The 23,779-nt window shown below is 53.2% G+C and overlaps 2 protein-coding genes across 8 annotated transcripts; one reads left to right on the top strand and one right to left on the bottom strand.

Moving 5' to 3' along the window:
• Positions 1 to 1,046: 1,046 nt before the first annotated feature.
• WDR31 (WD repeat domain 31) lies at positions 1,047 to 12,857 on the bottom strand. Of its 3 annotated transcripts, XM_040531077.1 has the most exons (10): positions 12,411 to 12,857; positions 10,522 to 10,655; positions 9,592 to 9,721; positions 9,040 to 9,114; positions 5,834 to 5,978; positions 5,646 to 5,746; positions 5,014 to 5,081; positions 4,409 to 4,550; positions 3,781 to 3,943; positions 1,047 to 2,303 (listed from the first exon to the last, which is right to left on the bottom strand). In XM_040531077.1, the coding sequence occupies exons 2-10, from the start codon at positions 10,566 to 10,568 to the stop codon at positions 2,149 to 2,151; spliced, it is 1,026 nt and encodes a 341-aa protein (XP_040387011.1). In that variant the 5' UTR covers positions 10,569 to 10,655; positions 12,411 to 12,857; the 3' UTR covers positions 1,047 to 2,148. The 3 variants fall into 3 exon arrangements, with proteins under 3 accessions (XP_040387011.1, XP_040387012.1, XP_040387013.1); XM_040531078.1 differs by lacking the exons at positions 10,522 to 10,655; positions 12,411 to 12,857 and adding an exon at positions 6,108 to 6,347 and having other exon boundaries at positions 9,592 to 9,645; XM_040531079.1 differs by lacking the exons at positions 9,592 to 9,721; positions 12,411 to 12,857 and having other exon boundaries at positions 10,522 to 10,656.
• A 155-nt stretch (positions 12,858 to 13,012) lies between these two features.
• BSPRY (B-box and SPRY domain containing) lies at positions 13,013 to 23,671 on the top strand. Of its 5 annotated transcripts, XM_040531693.1 has the most exons (7): positions 13,013 to 13,134; positions 13,444 to 13,542; positions 14,449 to 14,679; positions 16,507 to 16,532; positions 16,745 to 16,893; positions 17,528 to 17,647; positions 21,846 to 23,671. In XM_040531693.1, exons 1-7 carry the CDS (start codon positions 13,084 to 13,086, stop codon positions 22,370 to 22,372), a joined length of 1,203 nt encoding a protein of 400 aa, XP_040387627.1. In that variant the 5' UTR covers positions 13,013 to 13,083; the 3' UTR covers positions 22,373 to 23,671. The 5 variants fall into 5 exon arrangements, with proteins under 5 accessions (XP_040387627.1, XP_040387628.1, XP_040387629.1 ...); XM_040531694.1 differs by lacking the exon at positions 16,745 to 16,893 and having other exon boundaries at positions 17,523 to 17,647; XM_040531695.1 differs by lacking the exons at positions 13,013 to 13,134; positions 13,444 to 13,542 and adding an exon at positions 16,985 to 17,092 and having other exon boundaries at positions 14,512 to 14,679; positions 16,677 to 16,893; positions 17,523 to 17,647.
• The last annotated feature ends 108 nt before the right edge of the window (positions 23,672 to 23,779 follow it).

Genomic DNA, 23,779 nt, shown 5'->3' with positions numbered 1-23,779 from the left:
GTCTTTGTTTCCTGGTTGAGGTGGTTTTGAAGCATCTGTTTGTCAGGGCTTGGTTGGAGTCAAAGCTTGGATGATGATCTTCTACTTTTTAGGACTCTTGTTTTATGCTGCGGATATTGTTTCTCTGACGTAATTTGGAGATGAACCATCTGCTTCCATCTCCATCTGGAGATGAACCTGTTTCCAAACTAGGCTCACAAGTTTTCTGCAGTCTGTTTTCCACACCTGTAGGTAGCCACACAGCACTTCATGGATGGTGTGCTGTACAGCCTCGATACCGTTCTTACCTTCTGTTTTCCCGGATGCTTTGATACGAGTCTGTGGCTTCAAAGTTAATTTGCATTCAAAAAATAAAAACAGAGTTAGCTGTCAGTTGTTGGAGGAAAAAAGTTCCTCTGCCTCTGCAAGATAGTTTGAACATAGAGGCCTGTATGTGCTTTGTATCCACCTGCAGTAGATGTTAAAGGCCGAGGATTTTTCTTTTCCATGCACCATCTCAGGCTATCTCGTGTCCTAGCTCCTTGAGCTGTCTCACAAATTGGGTCTTTCAAATCCATGGACGTTATCTCCTGCTGAAGTTTTTGCTGTGTCTCACTAGGTATGATACAAAGAAGGCTACTTCAGTGCAGGATTTTCTTGTTCTAACTTCCACTGTGCGGAAACTTCCTATTTGTTGTTTGTTCCTTAAACTGAAGTTTTGCAAATGTGGTCTGGAAAAATCAAAAGATAATTTGAATGTGCACCCTGACCTCTGTGTCTGACTAAGAAATGGAAAAAAGCTTCAGGGGAAAAGAGCAGACATTCATCTCCCCTCTGTCACCTGGAGCTGTCCGTGTTCCTCGGGAAAGCAGACACCGCATTGTTTTCAACGTTTGCAGTGTACTTGGGCCCATGCTGTTTCAACACCAACAGCAAACTACTCATGGGTTATTTTTCTAGCAGAGCCGTGTGCCGCCTTCTCCTTTCAGCAATGTGGTGGCACCTGCCATGTGCTGGGTGCTCTCGTTTGCTCCTAGCAAACATGTTAACAGGCTGGAGGCCAGGAGATAGCACAGAATAATATTTAATTGAAATCTCCTCTTGTATAAGCCTAGATACGCAGCTCTGTGTGCTCAAGCACCTCTTGAAGGGTCTGCTAAAGGGACTGTCTGAGCCCAGAAGCACAATCTCCCAGCTGCAGAGCCAGGGATCTCCCTGTCCCTAAGGACAAGCTCCCCAAGGGCGTACCTCATCAGGTTGTCATTCATGGGACAGCCTTTGCCCAGCACTTAGCCAGCCTGCTCCCCCTTGAGGCAGCAGCATGTTTCTGGCTGGCTTAGGATGAAATTTTGGACACCAGTGAACGATTTGCATTTACACACACGTTGTCCCTGGGGTATAAATGCCAGTACAAGATTTCTGTCACATGGTGTTTGGCTCCACTACACAGGACAACGAGCTGGCGCAATGAGAAGGACGACGCATTCCCTGCTTGATGCCCTGGCAGCCTGCGGTGCTGCCCGTTGGCTTAGCCAGGAACCAAACTGGCCACATGTGAGCCATCTGCTCCACAAACGGGAGCCAGGTGTGTCCTGAGAGCCTGCTGCATCACAGCAATGTAAATACGTAGATTATTCAGCCTCTGGAGGCGCTGCCACGAGCTGGCTCAGGGAAACAGAACAGCGATGCTGATTTAAATCTCATCCAGGGAAGGAGACAGAGATCCCTGATTTCTCACGCTGACTGATAAAGGCCAAGGTGGTTGTTCTTTTTCCTCCCATTAAAAACAGCTTTCCTGCTGTAGGGCAGCAGCGCTCTGATGAGACCTGAGAAACGCTGCAGGGATGGTACACGCTTTCTCATAGCTCCTTGGTCCTCTTCTGCTAGCCCACTTCATGTCTGCGTGGAGGTTTTGCAAATCAAACACCCAGCGCTCTTGCAGGAGTGAGAACTTGGCCTGAATGCATCTATGATTTGGCTTTTCTTCTAGACAGCGCTAATTGCTTCCCACCACCTACAAGCTGTAAGCAGTATGCCCCCCGCCCCGTGCCACCCCCCCCCAGCTGCGTCACCGCTCGGCAGGTGCGGCGTTGTCTTGTGCCCGCAGTCAGGGGAAGCTGAGGGGGAACTGGCTCCCTGTGGGGCAGTCTGCTGGAAAGGTTCTTGTGGTCAAAATACTGCCAGCTCCTCCAGGTCGGCACCGTTTCTCATCCGCAGTGAGTGGATCCCTGAGTTAAAAGTGGCGCAGAGCAGCGTGGAGCTGTCGCAGACGGCCAGCGAGGCCAGCGGTCCCGCTCCCTCGAGGCACGCAGTGGCCAGGCAGGCTGGGGAGGCAAGAGAGAAGTCACTCGGGACGTGCGGTTTTCCAAGATAAGGAACGACCACCCCGAGCTCCCACCTCCTGGCTCTGTCCACGTGTGGCCATCTGCCCGTCTGCTCGCCCCTCAGTCGGCAGCGAGGGAGGTGAGCCACGCGTGCACACCCCGTTGTGCCGGGTGAGCCCCCACGGGGTCCCTGCGGGCTCTGCCGGGCGGTGGCCAGAACAGGGATCCAGGCTGCGGCCAGGCACCTCCCCTGGAGAGAAAACCAATACGGATGGACAGACAGAGCTGCAGGGCTCACGTGGAGGCATTACAACATGCCTTTTTCTCCCAAATTGCTTATGATGAAGAAAAATTCTTTCCAAGGGTTTTGATGAACCCCTCACACAGTTTTGATAAACCTCTAAAAGAGGGAAAAAAAAGTAAGATTTAGAGTATTCAGAGCCACATCAGCCTGTTTGTGTCCGTTATTAAGAAATCCTGACGTGGTATTTATGCAGGCACCAGCCCCATGCTGAGCTGGTCACAGAGCCGTGTGACAAGGACATACGGGCAATGGCCCTTCACAGCGACGTACGCCTGTCAGACAGCACCTGAACTACAGCTGACAGCTGAAGGTCAAAAGAATCAAAGCACAGAGCTGCTGCTGACCCCAAGGCTGTCTCAGCGTGCACAGGCACCAGGGTAAAAGGCGAGGTGAGTGAAAAGAGAAGGTGAGAGTTTTACTGTGGGACAACATCACGTTTCTACTTTTATTCTATTTTAAAAAAGTGTGAGTGAAGAGGTGCTTAGCACAGTGTCTAATGCTAATGATTTTTGCTGGACCCAGCACACAGCACGTCTGTGAACCCAAACAGCTTCCCAAAAGGGACTGTCTCTGCCCTCTGCGCAAGGCATTAGATAACAAACCTGCTGCTGTGTCGGGGCTTGACAGGTAATCAGCCTTTGTGTCCAGCTGACGTGAGGACTTAGCCCTCACCAAATCCTCCAGCAAGCAGGCTAACCCCGAAATGCCTGCAGTTCCCACTCAGAGGATGATCACAGTGAGGGCGGCTGCTGACCAGCCCCCAACAATGCAGCGCAGTCTGCGCTTTGCAACTTTCCACCTGTATCTGAGGAAAGCCCTGGAGTTCCACTGCCCTTTTTCATTTTTATCATTTGCATTTCATTGCTGAACTTGGACACCTTTCAAAACCAGCTTGTCATTGCTTCCTTTTAGTTAGAGGAGGACACCCACCACCTCCAACCTCATGCACCCAAACGCCCTCCCGTGCCGGAGGGCAGACAGAAGCCCCTGGCACAACACCAGTTGCTCTGCTGCTTATCTCCACCCTGCCCCGTGGCTGCATTTGATTAAAATCCAGAGGTTACAGGCGCACACAGGTGTGTTCTCATCACCCCAGGGAGACAGAAACCAAGGAAGCAGTTTTGTTTTCCCAGGGTAGCTAGCACACAGTCAGTGGGCAGCACCCTCCCTTACCTGCAGTGTCTTGGTCCCAGACCTTCACTTTGCTGTCGTACGAGGATGTGGCAATGCTGGGGGTGAGAGCAGGGCCCCGTGGAAAGAAGACACATGAGGCTGTGGTCTGGAAATGCCCTTTGTACTCACGCACTCGGCTCCTCGTCTGCCGCAGGTCCCACAGCTGCAAGACAACAGGCAGTGCTTAGAGCTCAGGCTCCGTTACTGTCACTTGCCAACATGGAGCTGTTTTATGAAGGAAGGGAGGAGGCTAAAGAGCTCCTTGCCAATCCTCAGAGTGCAACATCTACTGCCTCTATCCCCTGCTTATGCTCACAGTCCTAGAGCACTTCAGACCCCAAAGGATTTTCACCATTTGTCTATTCAAACACATCCCTGCAAACGGAAACAAAATCCCAGTGCTTTAATGAGGAAAAAGACCTCTTGTTGCAGAAGACTCACCAAGGAGACAGGCAGGAAGGAACTAAGCTCAGGCCTTGCTGGTGACACCAGAATAAGGCCAAAGCAGTGGGATCTGTGCTCTGCTGCAGGCAGACCCTTGGAGCACTGATCTGCTGCCCTCTGCTGTATGCGGTGGAGATTAGAGAAAAATCAGAAAAAAGCAGGACTTGCTGCCCAGCCAACTCACGGTTGCTTCGCAGCCCTCCCCAGCGAAGCCGCTGCTGCTGCTGAGGACGTACCGCCCGTCCTGGCTCACGTCGCAGCACGTCTGGATGTGCTGCTTGCCTGGAAACGTGTGTGCCACCCGCAGCTCCCGGCTGTCCCACATCCTGGAAGCAACAAGAGTGGGGAAGGAGGACGGGGCATTACTGCCACGAAGGGCTTCCCTCGGTGCCCTCACCATGCCCTCACATTGCCTTCGATCTCATCCACCACGGGGCAGTCTCCCTCCTTCCTCCCAATGCTGTCACCGCATACTTGCATTTGTCTGTCCCATGCCCTGAGTACTACATCAATATTTAGCCAGAGCAGCTCTGTGGAGCTCTGAACCATTTTTCTTTTTACCCGTAATTGATGCCCAGTGCTGCTTACAGCCACAGGTGTCCCCATGCCGTCCTTCCCTGGCAAGAGACCACCCTCCAAGACCCAGGTGAGCTGGAAGGTGGCTTCTGGCTACACCAGGACTTTATGAAAAGCAACCAACCAACCCCTTGTGTACCGACATTTTCCATAATCCATTGCCATGTGCCCCAGGTTGTAACTCCCTTCTCTGTGGCCACCTGTAAGACTTACTTGACAGTTTTATCCTCTGATGTCTGGATGATGTAGGGCTCCCCAGGAACCCAGCACAGATGTGTTACCTGTGGAGGGGAAGGGATGAGCAGCATGCGGCCCACCTCTGCGTGCAGCCCAGGCTGACGTCTGCCCGCAGGTACACAACCACAAAGCTCCCCCGTCCTCGCTCTCCTCCTGCTGGGTAGTGAGCAGGAAATGACGGATGAAGGTTTTTCTGTTTCCCACCAGTGCTGTTGGGACCAATGCTGGTCTGATCCCAGAGAGGTGACTGGGGTTTTTTAGCAGGCAGAGAGACACCAGCAGCTCAACGGGGCACAGTGCCATGGGAATAAGGGTACCACAGGCACCAGAAGATACAACTCCACTCCCTAGCTGGTATAAGAGGGAATTAATAAATCACCACACGTCTCTTGGTATCTTTGTGCTATGAGAGGTGCTGTTTCCTGGAGGAGAGGGTAACTAGCCCCAAGCTTTGATCTCCCCGAACATAAAGGCAATCTGTGCAGTGCCTCGAGGGCTTATTGTAGTGCCAAGCTGAAGGCAAATTCACTCCACGTGGCTTTACTTGTAAAGTACCCGAGTAGGCAGCGAGTTGCCATTACAGGATGCAAGCAACCAGCGGCTCCTACCAGGTTCCTGGAGACAGCAGCTCTGCCCAGACACCCTCCGGTCTCTATGTCCCACTTGCAAACAGTGTTGTCTCGCGAGCCTGTGCACAGCTGAGTGGCGTCTGCAACCACACGTTAACATAGGAAAATTGTCAAGATAAACTGTGAAGAAATCATTGTTTGGGGAATAGGAGTGTGGTGGTCCTCACCTGGGCTCGCAGCCAGTCCAGTAACAACCAGGTCATGTCCTGGGAAGTGCTGGCTTGGCCCTGAAGTCCTGTGAAGCTCCCACATCATTACTGTCTTGTCCCGGGATGCACTGAAGATTCTATTTGAGTCGAGGGCACAGGTGACCTGCCGAGGACCAGATGGGAGAAGTAGGTTAGCCTTCTGCCCAGCCCAGCCGCGTGCAGGGAAAGCACAATGCTGCTCCGTCATGTCAAAGTCTAAGACATGCATAGATGTGACAGGGAAGAGCCTCACCTTCATGCTGTTTTGCAAATGCTGGATTGCTCAGTGCTCACACGGAGGACCTGTGGCTCCTGCTTGCTCCTGCTCTGCTAGATCCTGGCCACAGGCAAAGCCCAGTGCGGCAGGGCCTGGGGCTCTGCCTTGCCTTGCTGTGAGCCCCAGACTGGAGAGGGCAGGCAGCAGCTGCGGCTCCCAACAACATGCAGCAGAGGAATGAGGACTTTACCCCATGATGGACCTTGTTTTAGATTTCTGGTACAAGAAGAACGTCAATAGCACTTGGCTATTTTTCATCTTTAGTTCTGGGGCAAGAGCAATGATGACACTGAAAGGCTGCGTCTCTCTTGCCCTGAAAGCTCAGAGAAGGTCTCTGTTTTGCATCCCCCGCCCCTTCAAAAGGGATTTTTCAAGAAGAGGTTAGATCATTAACTTGATTCGTCATCTCCCTTCCCGCTCTGAACTAGCACCTTCATGAATACCATCAGACCTCTATAGAGCTATCACTACTCGCACTTTCTGCACAGACGGTAGTCAGGAGACATCAGGATTTAATAAGATCTGTGGAAGGAAAAGCCCTCAGCATCCCCCCTTGTCCTCAGGGATGCCCTGAACTGGAGACATGGGCTGGAGAACATCTTGGTACTCACCTGTGACACTTAAAAGGAAAAATGCTTGCCTGTTCTTGGCCCAGGCAGATGAATGCCAGATCCCAGCTCGGTGCAGATCCCTTGTGTAGCACTGAAGGGCTGTCTCAGATGAGAAAGACTGAATACACACTGGCTCTTGGGTTCACAGGTATAAATTTCGCTCCCAGGAGTTGCAGGGGAACTGTTTTCATGATGGACCCCGGCTTCTCCCACTTGTGAGGGGATAAAACTCCCAAGGTGCTCAGGGTCACTCTGCCCACCTGGCACTCCACAACCCGTGTACCTGAGTGGGCTTCACCTCCCAGACAGACCAACCAGAAGCAGACAAGGGTGCAGGACTGTCCCAGGAAGTGGCTGAAGAAGGCTTCCAGCCAAACATCAGCCAAAATTTCAGAGGGGAAAGAAGCAGTGAAGCACCAAGAATGGGTTCTTAGGCCCCAAAGGTGCAACAGAGCCACAGAGACAAACAGAGTGATGTTACACTGAGCAACAGAAGCATTGCCAAGGAAAATCCATGGCTGATGGAGGAGAAAACCTCTCCTGTCCTCGAGGACAGTCTGTTTTCCTGACCCCTATAGCACAGTGACAACAGATGCTCCTGAAAAGAAGTGACTGGTGCTGAGGTTGGTTAGAGATCATGGAGCTCAGCTGCATGCTGTCTGGAGACACTTGTGCCACGACAGCAAAACGCCTCCTCTCCTCCTGCTACCTTCTCCAGCACAAGGGCAACTCCCGGGGAACAGCGCAGGCTGTTGGCTCTGTAACGAACCCGGACAGTTTCTGATCACCTTCCCTGTGACCACAGCTACAGGCAACACACGTATTAACCTGCTTTCCCCAGAGCAAGTGCAGAAGCTGGCTGAACTCCCCAGCTCCTGCACAGCAGGAGGTCAGGGATGACATGGGGACAAGCCCAGGCTGCAGACAGGCTCTGTGGCAGTCGCTGGCTGCGGCGGGTTAGCTTCCTTTTCAGGTTGTTATAGTAAGGAAAGAAACTGGAGGCTGAGCCAAGCATTTCTGCGCAGCGCCTTTGTGAGTAGGCAGGATGGTAACAAATGCTTCTTTGTCGTTTTCTTGGTTTCTTCTTCATCCTTCCACAATCAAACTGTGAGTGATGGTGAGATCTGCTGGGTTAACAGCCTCACACCCATTCTCCTCCACCTTGAGTGGCAAAGGGGGTTCCCAGTCTCCACAGCCACTTGAGCTGGGCAATGAAGGAGCCTGCTGGTGAGCACAGGGAGAAAAGGAAATGCAGAAGACCGATTTTCTGACTTGGGTTCTGGCACCTGATGGAACGGTGCAATTACCAGGAAAGCCTGACTCCAGCAGATCGTGTCAGCTCTGCTCTGCGCGAAGGGCACCTGCACAGACACCAACTGTATGCTATCAACATATACAAATTGTTGCTCTTAAAGGCAAAAAATTGCTCCAATTTTGGATGTATTCTCACAGGAGTGAGCAAAAGCACATTCCTGACACAAAGGCACCTCGCTGCTAAATTTGAATTCCAGCTTTGAAGCTCACGTGTGCTAAAGCTTCTGAAAGAAGACATTGGAATCGATGTAATGCTGCAAAATAAGCCTTTTCCCCCATCCTGTTTTCAGAAACAATTAATTTTATGGGAAAAACTTCCTTAAAAAAAGACAAAACACAAAAAAACAACCAAATGAGCCCAGTGCACAGTCACTTTGAGCAGTGGGATGAATGAAATGTGAATTCTGAGTTCTTCCTAGGGCAGCACCACCAGCCCTCTTCATCCCTTCAACATCCCAGAGCACAAGTGAATACCTGGCTACTCCCAGCTGGGAGGCGCACCCGCCAAGCCATGCACAGCACGTATGCACCCTTGCATGTTTGTTCTCAGTGTAGCATATTTGGTTTTGTAATCAGGATGCTGGATGGAAAATTAAAGCCGCGTTGTTCCTGGGCACAGCTGTTTTGTAGAATAACAAGTTTAGTGGGATGAGACCTGAAGAAAAGCAAAGAGCATCTCTGAATCAAACGCTTGACCTAGTAATTAATCCTGAGTTTTTGCCACGCAGTCTCTTGAAGGGAAGATAAGCAAATAGCCAAGTGTCCTGGTGCCCTGTTTGCTCTGGCTGCAACCAGTGCTTCCTTCCTGGACAGCAAAGTATCAGCTGGGAGCTTGGGAAAAACACCTAACACATCCTGATACCCAGGTAACTCCGACAGAGCAAAGTGAACCCTCTGTGGATGACAAACCGTGCTCCATCATTCCTGTTTTCTCAGTTTCTGGCAGGTTCAGAAGACCCCAACCAGACTCAGTTGACACTCACCTTGGTGACTTCATGCTCGTGGCCAACGAACCGCCTCAGCACAGCTCCAGATCTCCAGTTACAAACAACCACGCTCTGCAGAGAACCAGGGGAAGGAAATCATCATCAGCAAAGCAGGACAAAGAAGGCTCATGCACAATCTTGGTTTATTTTATACTCAGACCTGTGCACAGACCAAGACTGAAGAGGGAACAGATACTTTTGGTTTTGAGCTCCTACAGCCAATACAACTCCCTTTGGAGCCTGTCTTTTGTCAGGTAACATCAGAGAAGGGTTAGCTCATTGGTTCTAAGCTTGGGTGAAAGTATTTGACATGACCTGACCTCTGGAGAACGTTATGAAATTTGACCCAGTGTGCTTCAGTGTGTGCCCTCATTCTAAGCTCATCTTTTCTTTCTCGATTTGGACAGATCACTGACAAAGTTGGTAGCAATCACAGAAACACGTAAAACTCACGTTTAAACCACATCCCCTTATTTTTCTAATGTCTCTGCCAATATAGTTTCCTGCCTGTGACTGCGTTTTGTGCCCTGTGGTGGGCCAGTACCATACCTTATCCTTTCCTCCTGACACACACAGGTCTGCTTTGAGAGCAGCCACAGAAGTGACTGCATCGGTGTGCACAGGGTTGTGCTGCTGAACACCTCTGCCAGGTCCTGTCTTTTCCATGGAGCCATCAGCCCTGCAACAGGCAGAGGGACAGTGGCAGGAGCTGCAGTGCATCTTAAGGCAAAGTCAGGGTGATGTTACCCACTTGGACTGAGCTTTAGGAGATTGTGCCACTGGCTGGACTGCAGAATGACAACATCTGACTTTAAAAAGCTGAAGGGAAGCTGTCAACAGACAAATGTGTCTCCTGGACTAGGTGAGATAGAGTGTGTCTATTCTATATCTCGAGTTGCTAAATATTTGTATGTTTACTCACTCCACGCCGGCGCAAAGAACAGAAGAACACCGCATTTCAATTTTTCCAGTCTCTGCTTCCATGAATGTCTTTCAGGCTTTGCTGCTGTCCTGGCAGGCCCAGCACTTTGGCTCTTTGAAACCAGCCTTGCCAGGTGCTTCTAGTCCCCCGCCACCCTGCGCTCTCGGCTGATCCTCCAGGCAAAGATCGTCACTTTTGCTGCCAGATACTTAATTATTGCATCTTACCGATGAAAACTGATGGCAGTCTGAAGAGATGATGAAGCATTTTGGATATTTGGGCTAAACAGCCACTCCTAGACCTTTTAGCCTTCAGAGAGAGCTATGCCTTAGCAATCACAGAGCATAACCACTGGTCACATTTACACATTCAACCACTCCTGTGAGCTGTATTTTGGATTTTAGTCCCCCAAATAAGCTAGGCAGAATTTAGAAGCAAGGGTCAAAAACAAATTCTAATTCATAAATTCAGTAATGAAGCTAATGAACCACATGCTTGCTATATTCTCCATTCATATACATAGTTTATTAAGACATGATCATCTGACATTGCTTTACCTGTATTTGGTGCTGTGGAAGCTGATTTTACTCTGCAGTTTCCCCATCCCACTGCTGAAGAGCACGGCTTCAACTACGGCCAGCAGCACTGAGCATCACTACATCATCTCAGGTGCTTGCTGCTGGGACGTGACCTGAGGGTGAGGAGACACAGCATTACCAGGAATACAGAGAGATTTTTGCTTCTTGCATACACAGGATAAAGTGCAGGTAACATGGTATCTACATCTTAACTTTGTTTAGAATAAGAGAAAAAAATCTCAGCGTAAGGGATGTCTGGAGCTCCCCAGTTCAACCTTTTGCTTAGAGCAGGGCCAGCTGCAGAGATGTGGTTACTGGGGCCTTTCAGATGAGCTTTAAGAATACCCAAGCATGGTGAGGCCACAACAGAGACGGAGCTGCTGCCTATACTTCTTTTTGTGCCTTACTCCTCCTCTTACTCCAGTACAGGGACTTCCATATTCCTGGAAGATCCCAGTCTCCACAACTTATCCTCAAGGGTCATGTTCTGGGAAATTGTCTGGCTTGGGTGTGACACAACCCCCACTGATTAAAGACACCGGCTATGGTCACAGATGAAGGGCAGTCACCGGCGAACCTGTTTCAATGACAGTGAATTACCATGTACAGTAATTGGATTCTTCTTAGATCAAGACGTATTAATGGGATTTAGACTGCACTAGGTGTATGCTAACACTCCCACCTTCTGGACAAGTAGTATTTTGCTAATAAAATACAAGAAAAAAAACACCCTACGTACTTGAGCTAGTGAAGAAAATACATGCTTCAAGTCTCTCCCACAAAATCTAGAGAACCAAATACTGGAAGCACTAAGCAAGAGGGGCTGGTTTTCTACAATACATTCCCTTTCTAATTTTATCCTGACAGCCTTTGTGATTAGCAATTAGTAATACCCAGTTAATCTCCGCCTGTTCTATCCATGAGTTTGCATCAAAAGATGCAAAGAACAATAAATCTCACAGCTCAGGGGCAGCGTTAATTTGATAATTTTCTTCTTCTGATCAGACTGAGTTTCTGGAGCATTACAGTACATTAGGAACAAACATGATTTTTCTGTGATAATAGGAGAATATCGGAATTTGTTTCTTCTGCAAAATGAAATTTCAGGAAAAAGCTAAGACTTAAATTCTGATTTTTTAAAGTTACGCTGATATTGCAAGACAATAAAATCAGCTGTGTAAGCCAGCAGGAAAGACACAGCATCAGAAGTGTCTTTTACTACGTTTGCCTCATGTGAGGCACCCCAACTCAGTGCCTAACAACAGCAATAATAATGCGCAACGATACCGAAAGTCTGAGGAGTCAGATTTGGTTCGTTAGCCTGCTGTAACAACCCCACTGACTCCCATCGTTGCGCTCGCACCGAGCTGGGGAATCTGTTTCCCCACACCTGCGGTCAGCTTTCCAGGCGCTTCCCTGGAAAGCTTCCTTCCTACCCCTTCCTTCCACAGCCCTCCCTACCCTGACTTCAGGGATCGGAGCAGAGAGCTGCTGGAGACCCCGGGGGGCTCCAAGGGCAGCGGGAGCTGCGTGGTGCCTCACCGCGTCCTGCCCGCTGCAGGAACGAGCAGCTTTTTCGGACTCCTGAATGAACGAACAGTAGTTCTTCGGCAGGATGCGCGTGTCAGGTGTTATCACTTGGCAGGCTTTCCTAGGAGTTTATCATGAACTTGGTCAGTCACAAATCTTTGTAGCGCCGCGCTGCGTTCAGGGACCCTGCAGCAAGAGGTTCGTACAATGCCACACCTCAAAGGACCACATTTTGCATCGGCAGATCTCCCGTCCTCCCTTCCCTCTAAAGGCACTGCTTAAAAGAAATCAAAAACATTTTCTACTTTTTTCTTTTTTTCTCCCTAGATATCCCATACCTGAGGCTGCTCCGACACCGCGGTGCCCTCCCCACGGACCAAGGGCGCTGCAACACCTCCAGCAGCAGGCACGGCAGGGCCGCTCGCCCCATCCCCACAGGGCGTTAGGCGGCCCCTGAGAAGGGCCTTACCGAGAGGTGACTACCAACACCGGGCAGCCGTAGAAGCGGCCGATTCAGGTGAAATCCCGGCCGGTTTGGTACAAACCCTCGGCTCCCTGTGCGGCGAGGCCAGCTGGCGGCAGGCTCCGCGCTCCCACGGACGCCTCACGCGTTCACCCCGCTGCCAAACCCGGGGACGGGGCGCGGACACCTCGGGGCAGAGCCCGCACCGAGCCCGCACCGAGCCGGGGGCCGCTTCCCTGAGGAGGTGCCGAGGCCGGGGCTCGCTCACCGGGGCCGGGCCCCCCGCGCCGGCGGCTCCTTGGCGACGGCCGGGGCCGGGCGAGCGGCGGCCCCGCCTGCCAGGAGGGGCCGTGGGGCCGCGCCCCGCCGCGGGCCGGGCCCGGTGGGGCTGCGCTGGGAGCTCGGGGTGCCCCCCCCGGGGCCGGGCCGGGCCGGGAGGGGCCGGGCCGGGCGGGATCGGGATCGGCAGCGCCCGCCCCGGCCCGGCCCCGCGGCCTCCCGCCCCCCGCACCTGCCGCAGGTGCCGGCGGCGGCCGCAGCCGCGCAGCATGGCCCAGCGGGCCGGGGGGGCGCCGGCCGAGAGGGCGGCGGAGCTGCGGGTAAGCGCCGGGGGCACGGCTCGGCTCGGGTCAGGGCTCGGCACGGCCCCGCCGAGCTGCAGTGCCGGGCCCCGCGGACAGGCGGCGAGCGGGGCCCGGGGCGCCGCGGCTCCGGCCTGGGCCCGGCCGAGGCCCGGGGGGATCCGGTCCCACCCCGGCGCTGCCCGGGGCCGGCTGCGGGGGCTCCGGCGGGGTGCGGGGGGCCCGGGAGGGGTGGGGGGACCCTGGCAGGGTGTGGGGGTGCCGGGGGTGTGGGGGTGCGGGGGGTGGCGGCCGGCCCCGAGCACAGCCCTTGGCTCTGTGTTTCAGAACAAACTCGTGGACCAGTGCGAGCGGCTGCAGCTGCAGAGCGCTGCCATCGCCAAGCACATGGCCGAGGTGCTGCCCGCCAAGAGCCAGAGCGTCCTGGTAAATCCCTTCCCTTCCCTTCGGCCCGGCGCGGTGGTCCCGGGGGGCTCCTCTGCTCCCGGGGCTTTTCCTCCTCCTCCTCTTACAGCTGCTTCGCTGCTGCACGTGGAGGCCGAGGGCCGCGGCGTGCGTGGAGCGGGCGGCAGGAGCGTGCTGACTGTCGAGGCACAGAAAGGTGGTGCGGGTGTGTGCCTGCCCAGTGGCTCAGGCTTGCTTTTCCGGGGAGCTGCGCTGTGTCGCCGAGCACTTTCCATCTCAGTGCACCACGTCGTGTCTGCTCCGTGAATGCCTTCCCTTTGGGCAGCGCTGAGATGGCAGTGCTGAGATAGCACTGCTGAATGCGCCTCTGGTCTGCGCTCCCGCCTGGGGTAATTTGCAGGCTTCAAGATCTGTTTCTGTTATGTGAAGTTTTTAAAAAGCCAGAACGCACTGGCGATGCCTTCTTCATTTGCCAAAAAAATAGAATAAATTTATTTGTGCTGGTGTGCTGCCATCACACATTGCACTAGGACCGGTGTCTCAGAGTCCTGCTTTTGTTTGTGCCTCGCTGTCATTGAGGACAAAGACAGTTCTCGTGGTCAGCTCCTGTTTCTTGCTAGCAGAGAATCCTGGAAGTTCTGAGGAGGGATGGCACTTTCGTCCCTGGCAGAGGTTGTCATTACATGCCACAGTGATTAGTGGTTACTGCACATTTACTTTGGTGGCTGGTTGGGCCTGGAGGCAGTCAGCAGGTTTGGGCCTGGTTATCCCATTCACCTCAGTTTGCATCACGATGGTTACTGTGGCTTGGGCTCATTAACAGGGTAATCTTAAAAGCTGAGCCTACAGAAAGCTGGCGGAAGCTGTTGGTGTTCTTGTTTGGGTTGAAGCAAGACTGATATTTCTCCTCTCTCCTTGCTCTGGCAGACTGCGGCCAATGGGGCACGGGAGTTGGTCATCCAGAGGCTGATGTTTGTAGGAAAGGTGTGTGAAAATGAAGAACAGCGGTTGCTGGAGAACGTGCACGCAGAGGAGGAGCGGGTGCACCAGAGCATCCTGACTCAGCAGGCGCACTGGACTGAGGCTCTGCAGAAGCTGGATGCCCTCCGAACCTACCTGGTGGACATGATCACCAACCTGGATGACCAGGGCTTGGTGGTGAGTACCCCTCCTCATACCGAGGGACAGGTCCATCAGCCCAGAAACGACCTAGACAATGACCTGGGTATTGTGAGACTTAAATACAGTGTTCAGTAGCTTGCTGCAGTGACAGCAGGAGATGGGTTGGGCAGGACCTACATATGCAGGTCTAGCTCAAAGAAGCTTTTTCAACTGTTCAAGAGAAGCCCCCTTGTTTTCTTGGTGGTTCCTGAGTGTCTGCTCTGCCTGGTTTCACCTTTGCTTTGAGGTTTTTTTTCCCCCACCTTTGCAGTGAGGTTTAGCTGTCAGGACCATTAAGGCTTGGATCTCCAAGCTATTGGCTTGATGCTGCCCACTCACGTGCCTTCCAGGCTTGACAGCCAGGACAGCCGGAGCAGTTAGACTGGGCCATCAGCTTTCTAGTGTTCTGTCTAGTTTTAATAAAAATGTGATCCTTGGGAGCTCCTGCAGCTCTTCTTCAAAGCCCGACCTGTTGTCTGGCATATCTCTTTGTGGGGTATTTATCATACAAAGCAGCCTGTGCTTGCCTTTGCTTGTTTTTTTTCTGGCTATTAAATTGTCGTGCTTTACTAGGTGACTCTTCTCAGGTTAGATGCAAGCAGGCAGGCATTTTACCTCCTCCTCCTTGCTCTTAGCTGCTGCTTTTCACATCTAACTTTGCGAGGAGGGTGGCAGAAGTTCTGCCTGGAAGACAGAACTAATCCAGGGACAGAAGGTAGATGGCTGTCCCTTCAGTGGTAAACATGATGTCTGTCCTGCCTCGGCATCCTGGTGGCTGCATTGTGGCCTCACTGTCGACAGTGGAGGCTGGAACGCAAGGTCCATCAGATATCTATGGGAGAAAATCGTGAGGCCCTCTTCTTTCTCCTTTTACCACATAATGGAGGGGAAATAGAGCTAATACATTCTCCACCTTGGGTTATTGGTGTTGGCAGTTGTGTCCATCAGGAGTTGATACATGTCATCTCACAGGAAAATGAAAAGGCACGTAGCGTACCCTGCAGCTCTCTCTTTTAGCAGGGCTCAAAAACTCTTCTCCTCTGATATTTGGGCTGAACCTGGGGAACGGACCGTTGTCAGCAGGTGTAGAAACAAGTGGGATTGCTCACAAGGTTGCTTTTGTCTTGGCTTTGGTTCTCTATCCCTTGCTGCACCTTTGCCATTTCCTGAAAGCTTTCAGGGTTGTTGGCTGCAAGCACAGGATGTTCTTGCAGTGCGCCAGCAGGGTGGGGAGGAGGGAGGGATGCAGAAGAGAGCCTGACACACAAATGGGGCTGGGGTTTTCACACCTGGGGCAGGGCACAGCACTAAGAGTCTCCCAGATGCAGACAGCCTGGTGTATACCAAAGGGTACAGGGTCTGATCTGGTTCTTTGTGGTTCCAGGGACCTTCTACCTGTCATAGCTCTCCCCTGTGTTTCCCTTGCACCAGATGAACCAGCTGCGTTCAGTCTTCTGCTCACCACAGCCTGCACGCTCAGCAGAGCCAGGGCAGGCTGTCTGGAAGCTCCCACGCCCCACTGGAGCCTCCGTCACCTGCCCAGTCCCTGGCTCAGCAGAACAGAGCTGTAGATAGAGGGAAGGTGCATCACTGTCAGCCATTCCCACTCATTTTCTGAGTCAAGGAGTGAAAAGTGCTGCAGCTAAAGAAAATGGATATTGGACACTCCCTGAGGTCAGGGCTGGGGTGAGGGGTGTTTTGTGTGGGTCAGGAAGAACAGTGCTCCCTGGGTCCCAGGTTTGCTATGTCCCAGCCTGTGTTTGGGATTAATCTGTGGGGTTAATTAATTTCAGCTGTGTTGACTCTTTCTCTCCTTGTCCCCAGCGTGCAGAAAAAGAGATCTTCGAGAGGTAAGTACCTGGCCACTCCTGGGCCTTTTCCTCACCCCTTCTCCAAGCTTGCCTGCACCTTCTGCGTTCCTGGTGTGAGCAGCGTGCCATAGCTCTGCCAGCGGTGACACCCGCTCTTTCCTCCCTTGTGCTGCTTTTGCTGAGGACAAAGACAGAGCACAGAGATGCCAACGTGTCCTCTGGTCTTTGCTTCACATGCTGCACTGCACCAGAAACACTGGAGACCAGGATGTGCGATGGCTCTCCAGAGGCACCGGCAGATGCTCTGGCACTTGCTCAGAGGAGACCTCCAGCTCCTCAGCAAACAACACGGGGCTCCTAGCGAGGTGGAGCAAGCCGGTCCCTGGCCTGGTGGCAGGAGGTAGGATTGGGTTGTCCACCTGAAGAGCTGGCGTGCTCCGGGAGTATTTCTGCCTGGAGCCGGCCTGTAGAGAACAATAAACCTGCTGCAGCACATCACTGGCAGCCAGTGCCAGAGCCTCAGCTTTCGCTCGCAAACATGAATTCACGTGGTGCTGGAAGCCACAGGAACCCAGCAGATCCTTAACCTCCTTGATACGGTGCGTGAATTCTGGAGTCCCGGCTCGCTCTGCTCTAACAGTCAGGCTTTGTCCACAAAAAAACTCACAGGGAAACCTGATTCCCTCCCTACAGCCTGTTCATTATTTTCCTCTTGTATCTCGATGGCCGGTCTCAGACGCATTTAATCTGTGTGTGCTGAGCGAGGAAGCTGTTGACTCAGGCTAACGGTGCTGTGTTTTAAAACACTGAAGTCCTTTCAGAAGGGACTGTGATCAAAGCCAACCGAAAGTATCGCTTAGGAGGAGAGCTTGTCTAGAAACCCCCACTGTAGTTTCTCTGCAGCAAGTGCCGCCCTTGCAACTGCTCCAGCTCATATTTCTGAACTGCTTCCCAGTGATCTCTATAAAGACCTCTCAGACCGTCAATTAATCTCTAGACTTCAAAATAACTCTTGTGTTCCTTTGCTAGGACAGAGGTGGCGGAGGGAATCTTGGAGCCGCAGGAGTCTGTGAAGTTAAACTTTAATCAGCAGTGCGTTCAGAGTCCACTGCTGCACCGGCTGTGGGCCTCTGCTGTTCTCTCCTGCATCACAGGTCAGTGTCTTGCTCAGGTCTCATCCTCTCTGGAGATCTGGATTTCTGCAAGCTCATTCGATTTTTGCCTGTAGAAACATCCTGATGCTGCGTCCTGCCCTGGCAGGTGGAGGACCTGGTGCCTCCTGCCCCCTCTGCTGACCCAGCCCCTGCAGGTGGGCCCCTGCGCTCCCCAGCCAGGTGGGCAGCAGCAGCAGCTGTAGGGGGTTCAGGGGAGGGGGACAGTGGCTCAGAGCAGCTGCTGGTGGCTAAGAGGAGTGGTGGAGTTTGAAAAGACCATGTCTTTTATCATCTCCGTTGCACAACCTCACTTGGTTTCGTTTCCCATTTTCCTGGATCACTTGGTGACACCAGTTAAACTCCTGCTGCCATAAGGAACTTGGCCTTTACTGCTTTCAGCATTGCCCTACTGGTGGTTTTAAAAGGGGTTGAAATCACCTGTGCGGTGTTTGTAGGGCACTCTGTAACGTGCAGGAGCGAGAAGAGAGCAAATGCAGTAGCTTTCTGATCATAAGCAGACCTTGTGGCTGTGCACGAGCTGGTGGTTTGCTAGAAACGTTTGGGGTCTGTGGTCTGGCTCAGCTCTCGCTGTACAGCCGACGTGGCGTCAGAGGCGTTTGCCAGGCCAGTGATGTGCTCTGCGTACGGTTTTACCAAGGTGCTGCCAGCTCTGAGCAGTCAGAGACAGTCTTCTTCATCAGCGATCTGCTTGAATTGCTGATTGTGAAATGTTTGCTTCTAGTATTATTTACAGGACATCATTAGAGCGTTTCAAATGTTTGTTTTTTTTTTGTTCCTCAAAGGAGGTGACATCCTTCAGAATTTGAACAGTTTTGTCCCGTGTGTCTCCTCGTCAGCAATCCTTTGAGTGATCTTCCCAAAGCTTAAGTAATAACTTTTGATTTTTTGCTGACGTTGCCCTTGATGTCAATGACTGGTTCCCAGTTTTTCCCTCTTTTCAGGTCCCTTTAAATGTGTGTGCTTCTGACTGGTATTGCTCTAGGGTTTTTAAGTATTGGCTTGGGAATCTGTGCACACCAGACAACATTTTTCTTCCACTGCAAACTCTGGTGCTGTTCTCCCTTTGCAGTTAATTCAGTTTGCTCTGTTTTGAGTCTTTGATTACTGGCATTCATGCAAAATCCTGCAGTTGTACATTGCCAAAGCTAAGCAGGTTCTCAGCAGATGTTCAGAGCTGTCGAGGGAAGCAGGGAACCTTCCCCTAACTCCCTTTGTTGTGACGTGATTTTGTTATGGATTCCTTTCCCAGTAAAGTCCTTGTCAGATGTAGTGACCTTAAGTCATTAGTTCCCAGCAGTGGGTGCACTGTCGGTGCACTTATTACACGGAAATTTCACTCTGATGCCTTTTTTTTATTGTGGTTAGATGTAACAAGTCACTGTCATATGTTGAGGGTGTCTGCCTTATTGTTGCTGTCTCGCTAGTCCATAGTCCACCCAGGACATAGCCTTAAAAATTTAATATTAACTGCAGTGGTCCTAGCTTTCATGAAGACACCATAACGTTACGTTTTACTTAGTGCTCCCTCCTCCCAGAGACAGTTGAATTAGTGACCATCTTGTTTATCTGCTTTAAAAAGGTTAATCCCAAGCCTTGGCAGTTTGTCCCTGTAGGCTCTCAAAAGCTTGGAACCCAGAAGGTACCAGAACCTCCATTTCACTTTTTCAGAAATAAAAGCGAGTCCTTTGATGCCTTCACGTGGCAGCCAGGCCTTTACCGCTGACGTTTGGGCTTGGCAGCTTCTGCCTTCAACGTGGAGGTCACGTAAAGCCCCTGGCACTGTTTGAGGAGGGGTCTGGGCTCGCAGCCAGCAGCCCCGGCCCTTCTGGGGCAGGCACGGAATGGTGAGGCCGGCCACGAGCAGCGAGCCCTCCGCGGAGGTGAGACATCTCGCCCCTCTCCACCTTCAAAACTCGCAGGCTGCAGCTGTCCTGCTGGCTGAGGTGCCGGGCTCTTGTGCGGTGACGTTCTGCAGCCTGGGGGCTCTGTGTTCACCGTGCTGCCTGCATCTGGGCACGAGGGTTTGGGTTCCAGGTGGGTGAGTGTGGAAATAGGAATTTTGATTTTTAAACGCAGTAAAATGTGCTGCAACTAACACGTACCTACTTAACAGACGTGAACTTACCTGCTCAGCATCCATCGCTTCTCGGAAGTGGCAAGGCCACTCTGAGGGTACCATGCTGAGGGAGTGACACAAAGAAAGTAGATTTTGAGGTGAGATGACTTCCTGGGGGAGTTGTTTGTCAGAATATGCGGAATATCCAGAGGGCAGTTTTAATGGTGACAAAACACTTTGAAGGAGGAAAATTCACTGATCTGAATTATTCTGCTGCTAGGCCAGCGCTTCCCCTCCCTCAGGTGCTCCTCTGGAACCACGTCTCTGCAGCGAAGTTACGCGGGTGTGACCAGGGCAGCCCTGCCCTGGGTGGATGAGCACCAGAAGGCAACGCTGTACGAGGATGGATGCGCGTTGCGTAGCACCAGGTTTAGTGCCCTTCTCTCAGCAGGAGCTGAAGTTTCGTGCTGCTCCCTTTTCTGTGAATTCGCAGCAGGGCCTGGCTTCCTGGAAAGTCAGCCTTCGAGCAGGCAGCGCGGGCACAGCGTGAGCTGCGGAAACCTGCGTAGAGCGCAGGGTGGCGGGCAGGCGTGCTGCAAAGCGTTTGGCTGGTGCTCAGTGGAACAAGCCGTGAGCAAGCGAGGCTGCGTGCTTCAGCTGGAGGGGGTGCTGCCTTAGCTCCTCTTCCTGCTCGCCGTTACCTGCGGTAGCTCCCGCCGAAGGGGCAGGCCTCTCACATTGCGGGTGCGTGGCACGTCCCTGGTGTGCGGGTCGGGCTCTGGGACGGCCGCGTTCAGGGTGCAGCCCGGTGGTTTGGGTCTCTGAGGGGGTCTCTGAGGGCCTCATCCTGCCGGCTGCCGAGCGCCAGGCAGAGGGTGGTGAGGAAACGGCAGGAACGGGCTTCGCGTGGTCGAGATCTTCCTGCAGCCCAACCCAGCGGGACGGTTGGGAGAGCGAATGACTCACCGGCTCCAGCCCTGTTTCTGTGGCAGTTGAAGACATAAAAATGAATGAGTGAGGGTGGGGAAGGCAGGGCGAGGAGGGGCACCTGCAGAGAAACTCCATCTCCCCGGGAGTGGGCAGGGGTGAGTCACCTGGGCATCAGCCTTTTCCCTTTGCTTCGGGATTTTATGGGGCAAGGGGGATATTTGAGCAGTTGTTCAGTGCTCCCACCCTGCTCGCAGACTGCTGCGTGTCCCATGGGGAAGGGTGGCGCAGGGGGAAGCGTGTGGCCCAGGCAGGGCGAGTGGTGCTGGGCGCTGACCCTGAGGGTGCGAATCGCTGGTTTTGTCCTGTGAATTAAGGACCTGTCCTCGTGTCGCAGCAAAACTGAGTCAAGTCGCAGCCCGGCTCATCTCTAATGCCTGGTGCCACTTCCTGAGGCTGCTCCGAACGCAGTTAGGGCCGATGGGCAGTGCTGGGTGGATGAACAGCTTGGGCTGAGTGTGCTTTGGAGGAGGGAAGCGATTTCCCCGCCCAGCCCTCCTTGTTCCTGTGTTACTGGCTTTGCAAGTTTTCCCAAGCAGCAGGCGGCTCTGACGCACCTGGCTCAGAGAGGAGCCGGCCCCCACTCAGCACCCGGGCAGGGGCACGGAGGGAACAGGGCTGAGGTTTGGGTTGTTCCTTGCCACGCATGGAAACTGCTCCCAGCCTCTGCTCGGATCACTGTTCTTCGCTGGGATGAACCAAACCATGGCTTGGCCACGCTGCTGAATTGTCTTTTGTGACAGAATAAGATAAATGTGTGCGACTGCGAAACATTTAGCGCGTGGATGGAGAGGCAGCTGGTGAAATCTGAACGCTGCAGAGCCACAGAGGTGGCTTTGGCAGCCTGGCCGGATGGGGCAGGGCCCCCAGGCTGTTGCCTCGGGCGTGTTTGTTGGGTTTAACGAGTGCTAATTCCTCTCTGGATTTGGTCCCTGGCTCCCAGCTGGCTCCTTCCATCTTTTCTCAGGACACAAGAGGTGGCAATGCAAGTGCTGCCCCCTCCCATTGTCACCGTGTCACCCTGCAGGAGCAGACGGATCTGCAGGGGCGATGCTGATGGCTCTGGCTGTGACTGCTCTGGGGGGTTCGGGCAGGGGCAGCCTGCTCTGTGCTCACCGCTCGCTTCTCTCCCAGGCTCTCAAGAAATTCACATTGACGAGAAAACGGTCAGCCCCCACCTGAGCCTGTCGGAAGACAAGAAAACCCTGACCTTCAGCCCCAAGAAAGCAAAGCTGGACTTGGACTGCCCCGACCGATTTGACCACTGGCCCAACGCTTTGGCTACCGCAGCTTTCCAGACAGGGCTCCACGCGTGGAAGATCAACGTGGAGAAGAGCTGCGCCTACAAGCTGGGGGTTTGCTACGGCTCGCTGCCACGGAAGGGGTCTGGCAACGAGGCCCGCCTGGGCTTCAACGCTGCCTCCTGGGTTTTCTCGCGCTATGACAAGGAGTTCAGGTTCTTGCACGCAGGTCAGCCCCAGCCTGTGGAGCTGATCAAGTCCCCGGCCGAGATCGGCGTGCTGGTTGACTTTGCAGGAGGGGAGGTGCTCTTCTACGACCCCGACTCCTGTGCCATCCTCTTCTCCCACAGGGAGACCTTTGCGGCACCGCTCTATCCCGTCTTTGCAGTGGCGCACCACAGCATCTCGCTCGTCCAGTGAGCGAAGCGTTGTGCTCGCTGGCGGGGCATGAATAGATGATTGTATGTGCAGGGATGGTATATGCAACACACAGTGCCTTCACGTGGTGAAGGGTGCCCAGGCTGGGCTACCAGCTCGTGTACAGTGGTCAGAAAAGACCTGCCTTCAACCTGTCTGTTCTCTTGTTTTACGACAGCTTTCCTCCTCCTCGAGGCTACCCCACACCTGATGCGTGCCCTCCGGGACCCCACTATTACCCTGTAGCAGGGACCTTTGGGGAAAACCAGCATTGGTCCCTGTGTCCTATCCACACAGTGCCAGCCTTCCCGAGCTCTGGGGGATGCCACTGGTGCGTGCAGGTGTGCAAGCCGATGGCCCTGAGCGACGCAGCTCAGCCACAACCCCCCTGTGCTGGGAGCAGACTGCGCTGCCGCTGTAACGTGCTGCTGATGGCACTGCTTGGGCCAAAGGCTTTTGTGATCTCCCCTTAGCGTCAGCGCTGCTGGCTGGGCTGCAGGGCTGGAAGAGGAGCTGGGTGGTGCAGAGCTCCTGCTCTGCAGCAGTGGTTCCTGCTGAGCCCAGCTCGGGGGGGGCGGACCTTGGTCCCAACACTGCATTTTGCTCAGTGTGGAGCTAGGAGTGCAAGTGGGGGAGAGCCAAATTGTGAAAGCAGCTGTGCTGCAGCATGGGATCAGCGCAACGCCTGGCTCTGCCAGCCCTTTTCAGGTGAATCATTTAATTCCTCTGCAGAACAAGGGCTTCTTTCCAACCCTGGCAGGGGGAGGAGCACAGGCAGGGGGCAATTCATGCTGCAGGAATGAAAAACCTTTAGTAAAGGTTTAAATTTGATGGTGGGGTTAAAAAATAAAAAAGAAAATCAGGGGAATAGGGTAAGTATGGAGAAACAACAGGGAGGAGGCACGTAGCAAGGGACACTGGTGGGGACACACGTGGAAGGAGGCGCTCCGTGCCGCAGGAAGGATGCCACCAGGTGGGGCTGTCACCCATGGGGGACCCACATTGGAGCAGAGACACCCCAAGAGGACTGTGGCCCATGGAGGTTCCCATGCCAGAGCAGAGGAGTAGAAAGTAACCATTAGCACTGACCTAAACTGAGCTGCTTGTTGCTCACCACGGGATGGGGAAGGCTGTGTGTAACGCAGTGAAAACAGGTGGTTGCTATTAGGAGGGGAGAGAGGTGCTGGACTGACGCTGCTGTTGGGTGAAGGGGAAGGAAGGTGTTTTCTTGGTGTTTAAAATTTGTCATCTATTTCTCAATGTCCAAATTAATAATTAAAAGTTTGGGGTTTTTTGCCAATACGTTAAACTGAGGAGACATCCCCAACTCCAGACTGCTTTGCCTGCAGGAGGGCTGTGACTGCCTCCTGCCATGGCTCCAGGGGAGGGAGGTGCTGGTGAGGTGACAAA

Source organism: Cygnus olor, chromosome 19 (assembly GCF_009769625.2).
Source record: "Cygnus olor isolate bCygOlo1 chromosome 19, bCygOlo1.pri.v2, whole genome shotgun sequence".
Lineage (NCBI taxonomy): Eukaryota > Metazoa > Chordata > Aves > Anseriformes > Anatidae > Cygnus > Cygnus olor.
The sequence above is the reverse complement of the archived record's forward strand: the minus strand, read 5'-3'. Positions and strand labels throughout refer to the sequence as shown.

Coding starts and splice junctions, on each gene's coding strand:
- BSPRY (XM_040531693.1), top strand. CDS start 13,084: ATGGCCCAGCGGGCCGGGGGGGCGCCGGCCGAGAGGGCGGCGGAGCTG. Junction 13,543..14,448: donor CCAAGAGCCAGAGCGTCCTG/GTAAATCCCTTC, acceptor TTGCTCTGGCAG/ACTGCGGCCAATGGGGCACG. Junction 16,533..16,744: donor GAAAAAGAGATCTTCGAGAG/GTAAGTACCTGG, acceptor GCACTGCACCAG/AAACACTGGAGACCAGGATG.
- WDR31 (XM_040531077.1), bottom strand. CDS start 10,568: ATGGGGAAACTGCAGAGTAAAATCAGCTTCCACAGCACCAAATACAG. Junction 5,979..9,039: donor ACGAGCATGAAGTCACCAAG/GTGAGTGTCAAC, acceptor GGTCCTCGGCAG/GTCACCTGTGCCCTCGACTC. Junction 4,551..5,013: donor TCAGAGGATAAAACTGTCAA/GTAAGTCTTACA, acceptor TGTTGCTTCCAG/GATGTGGGACAGCCGGGAGC.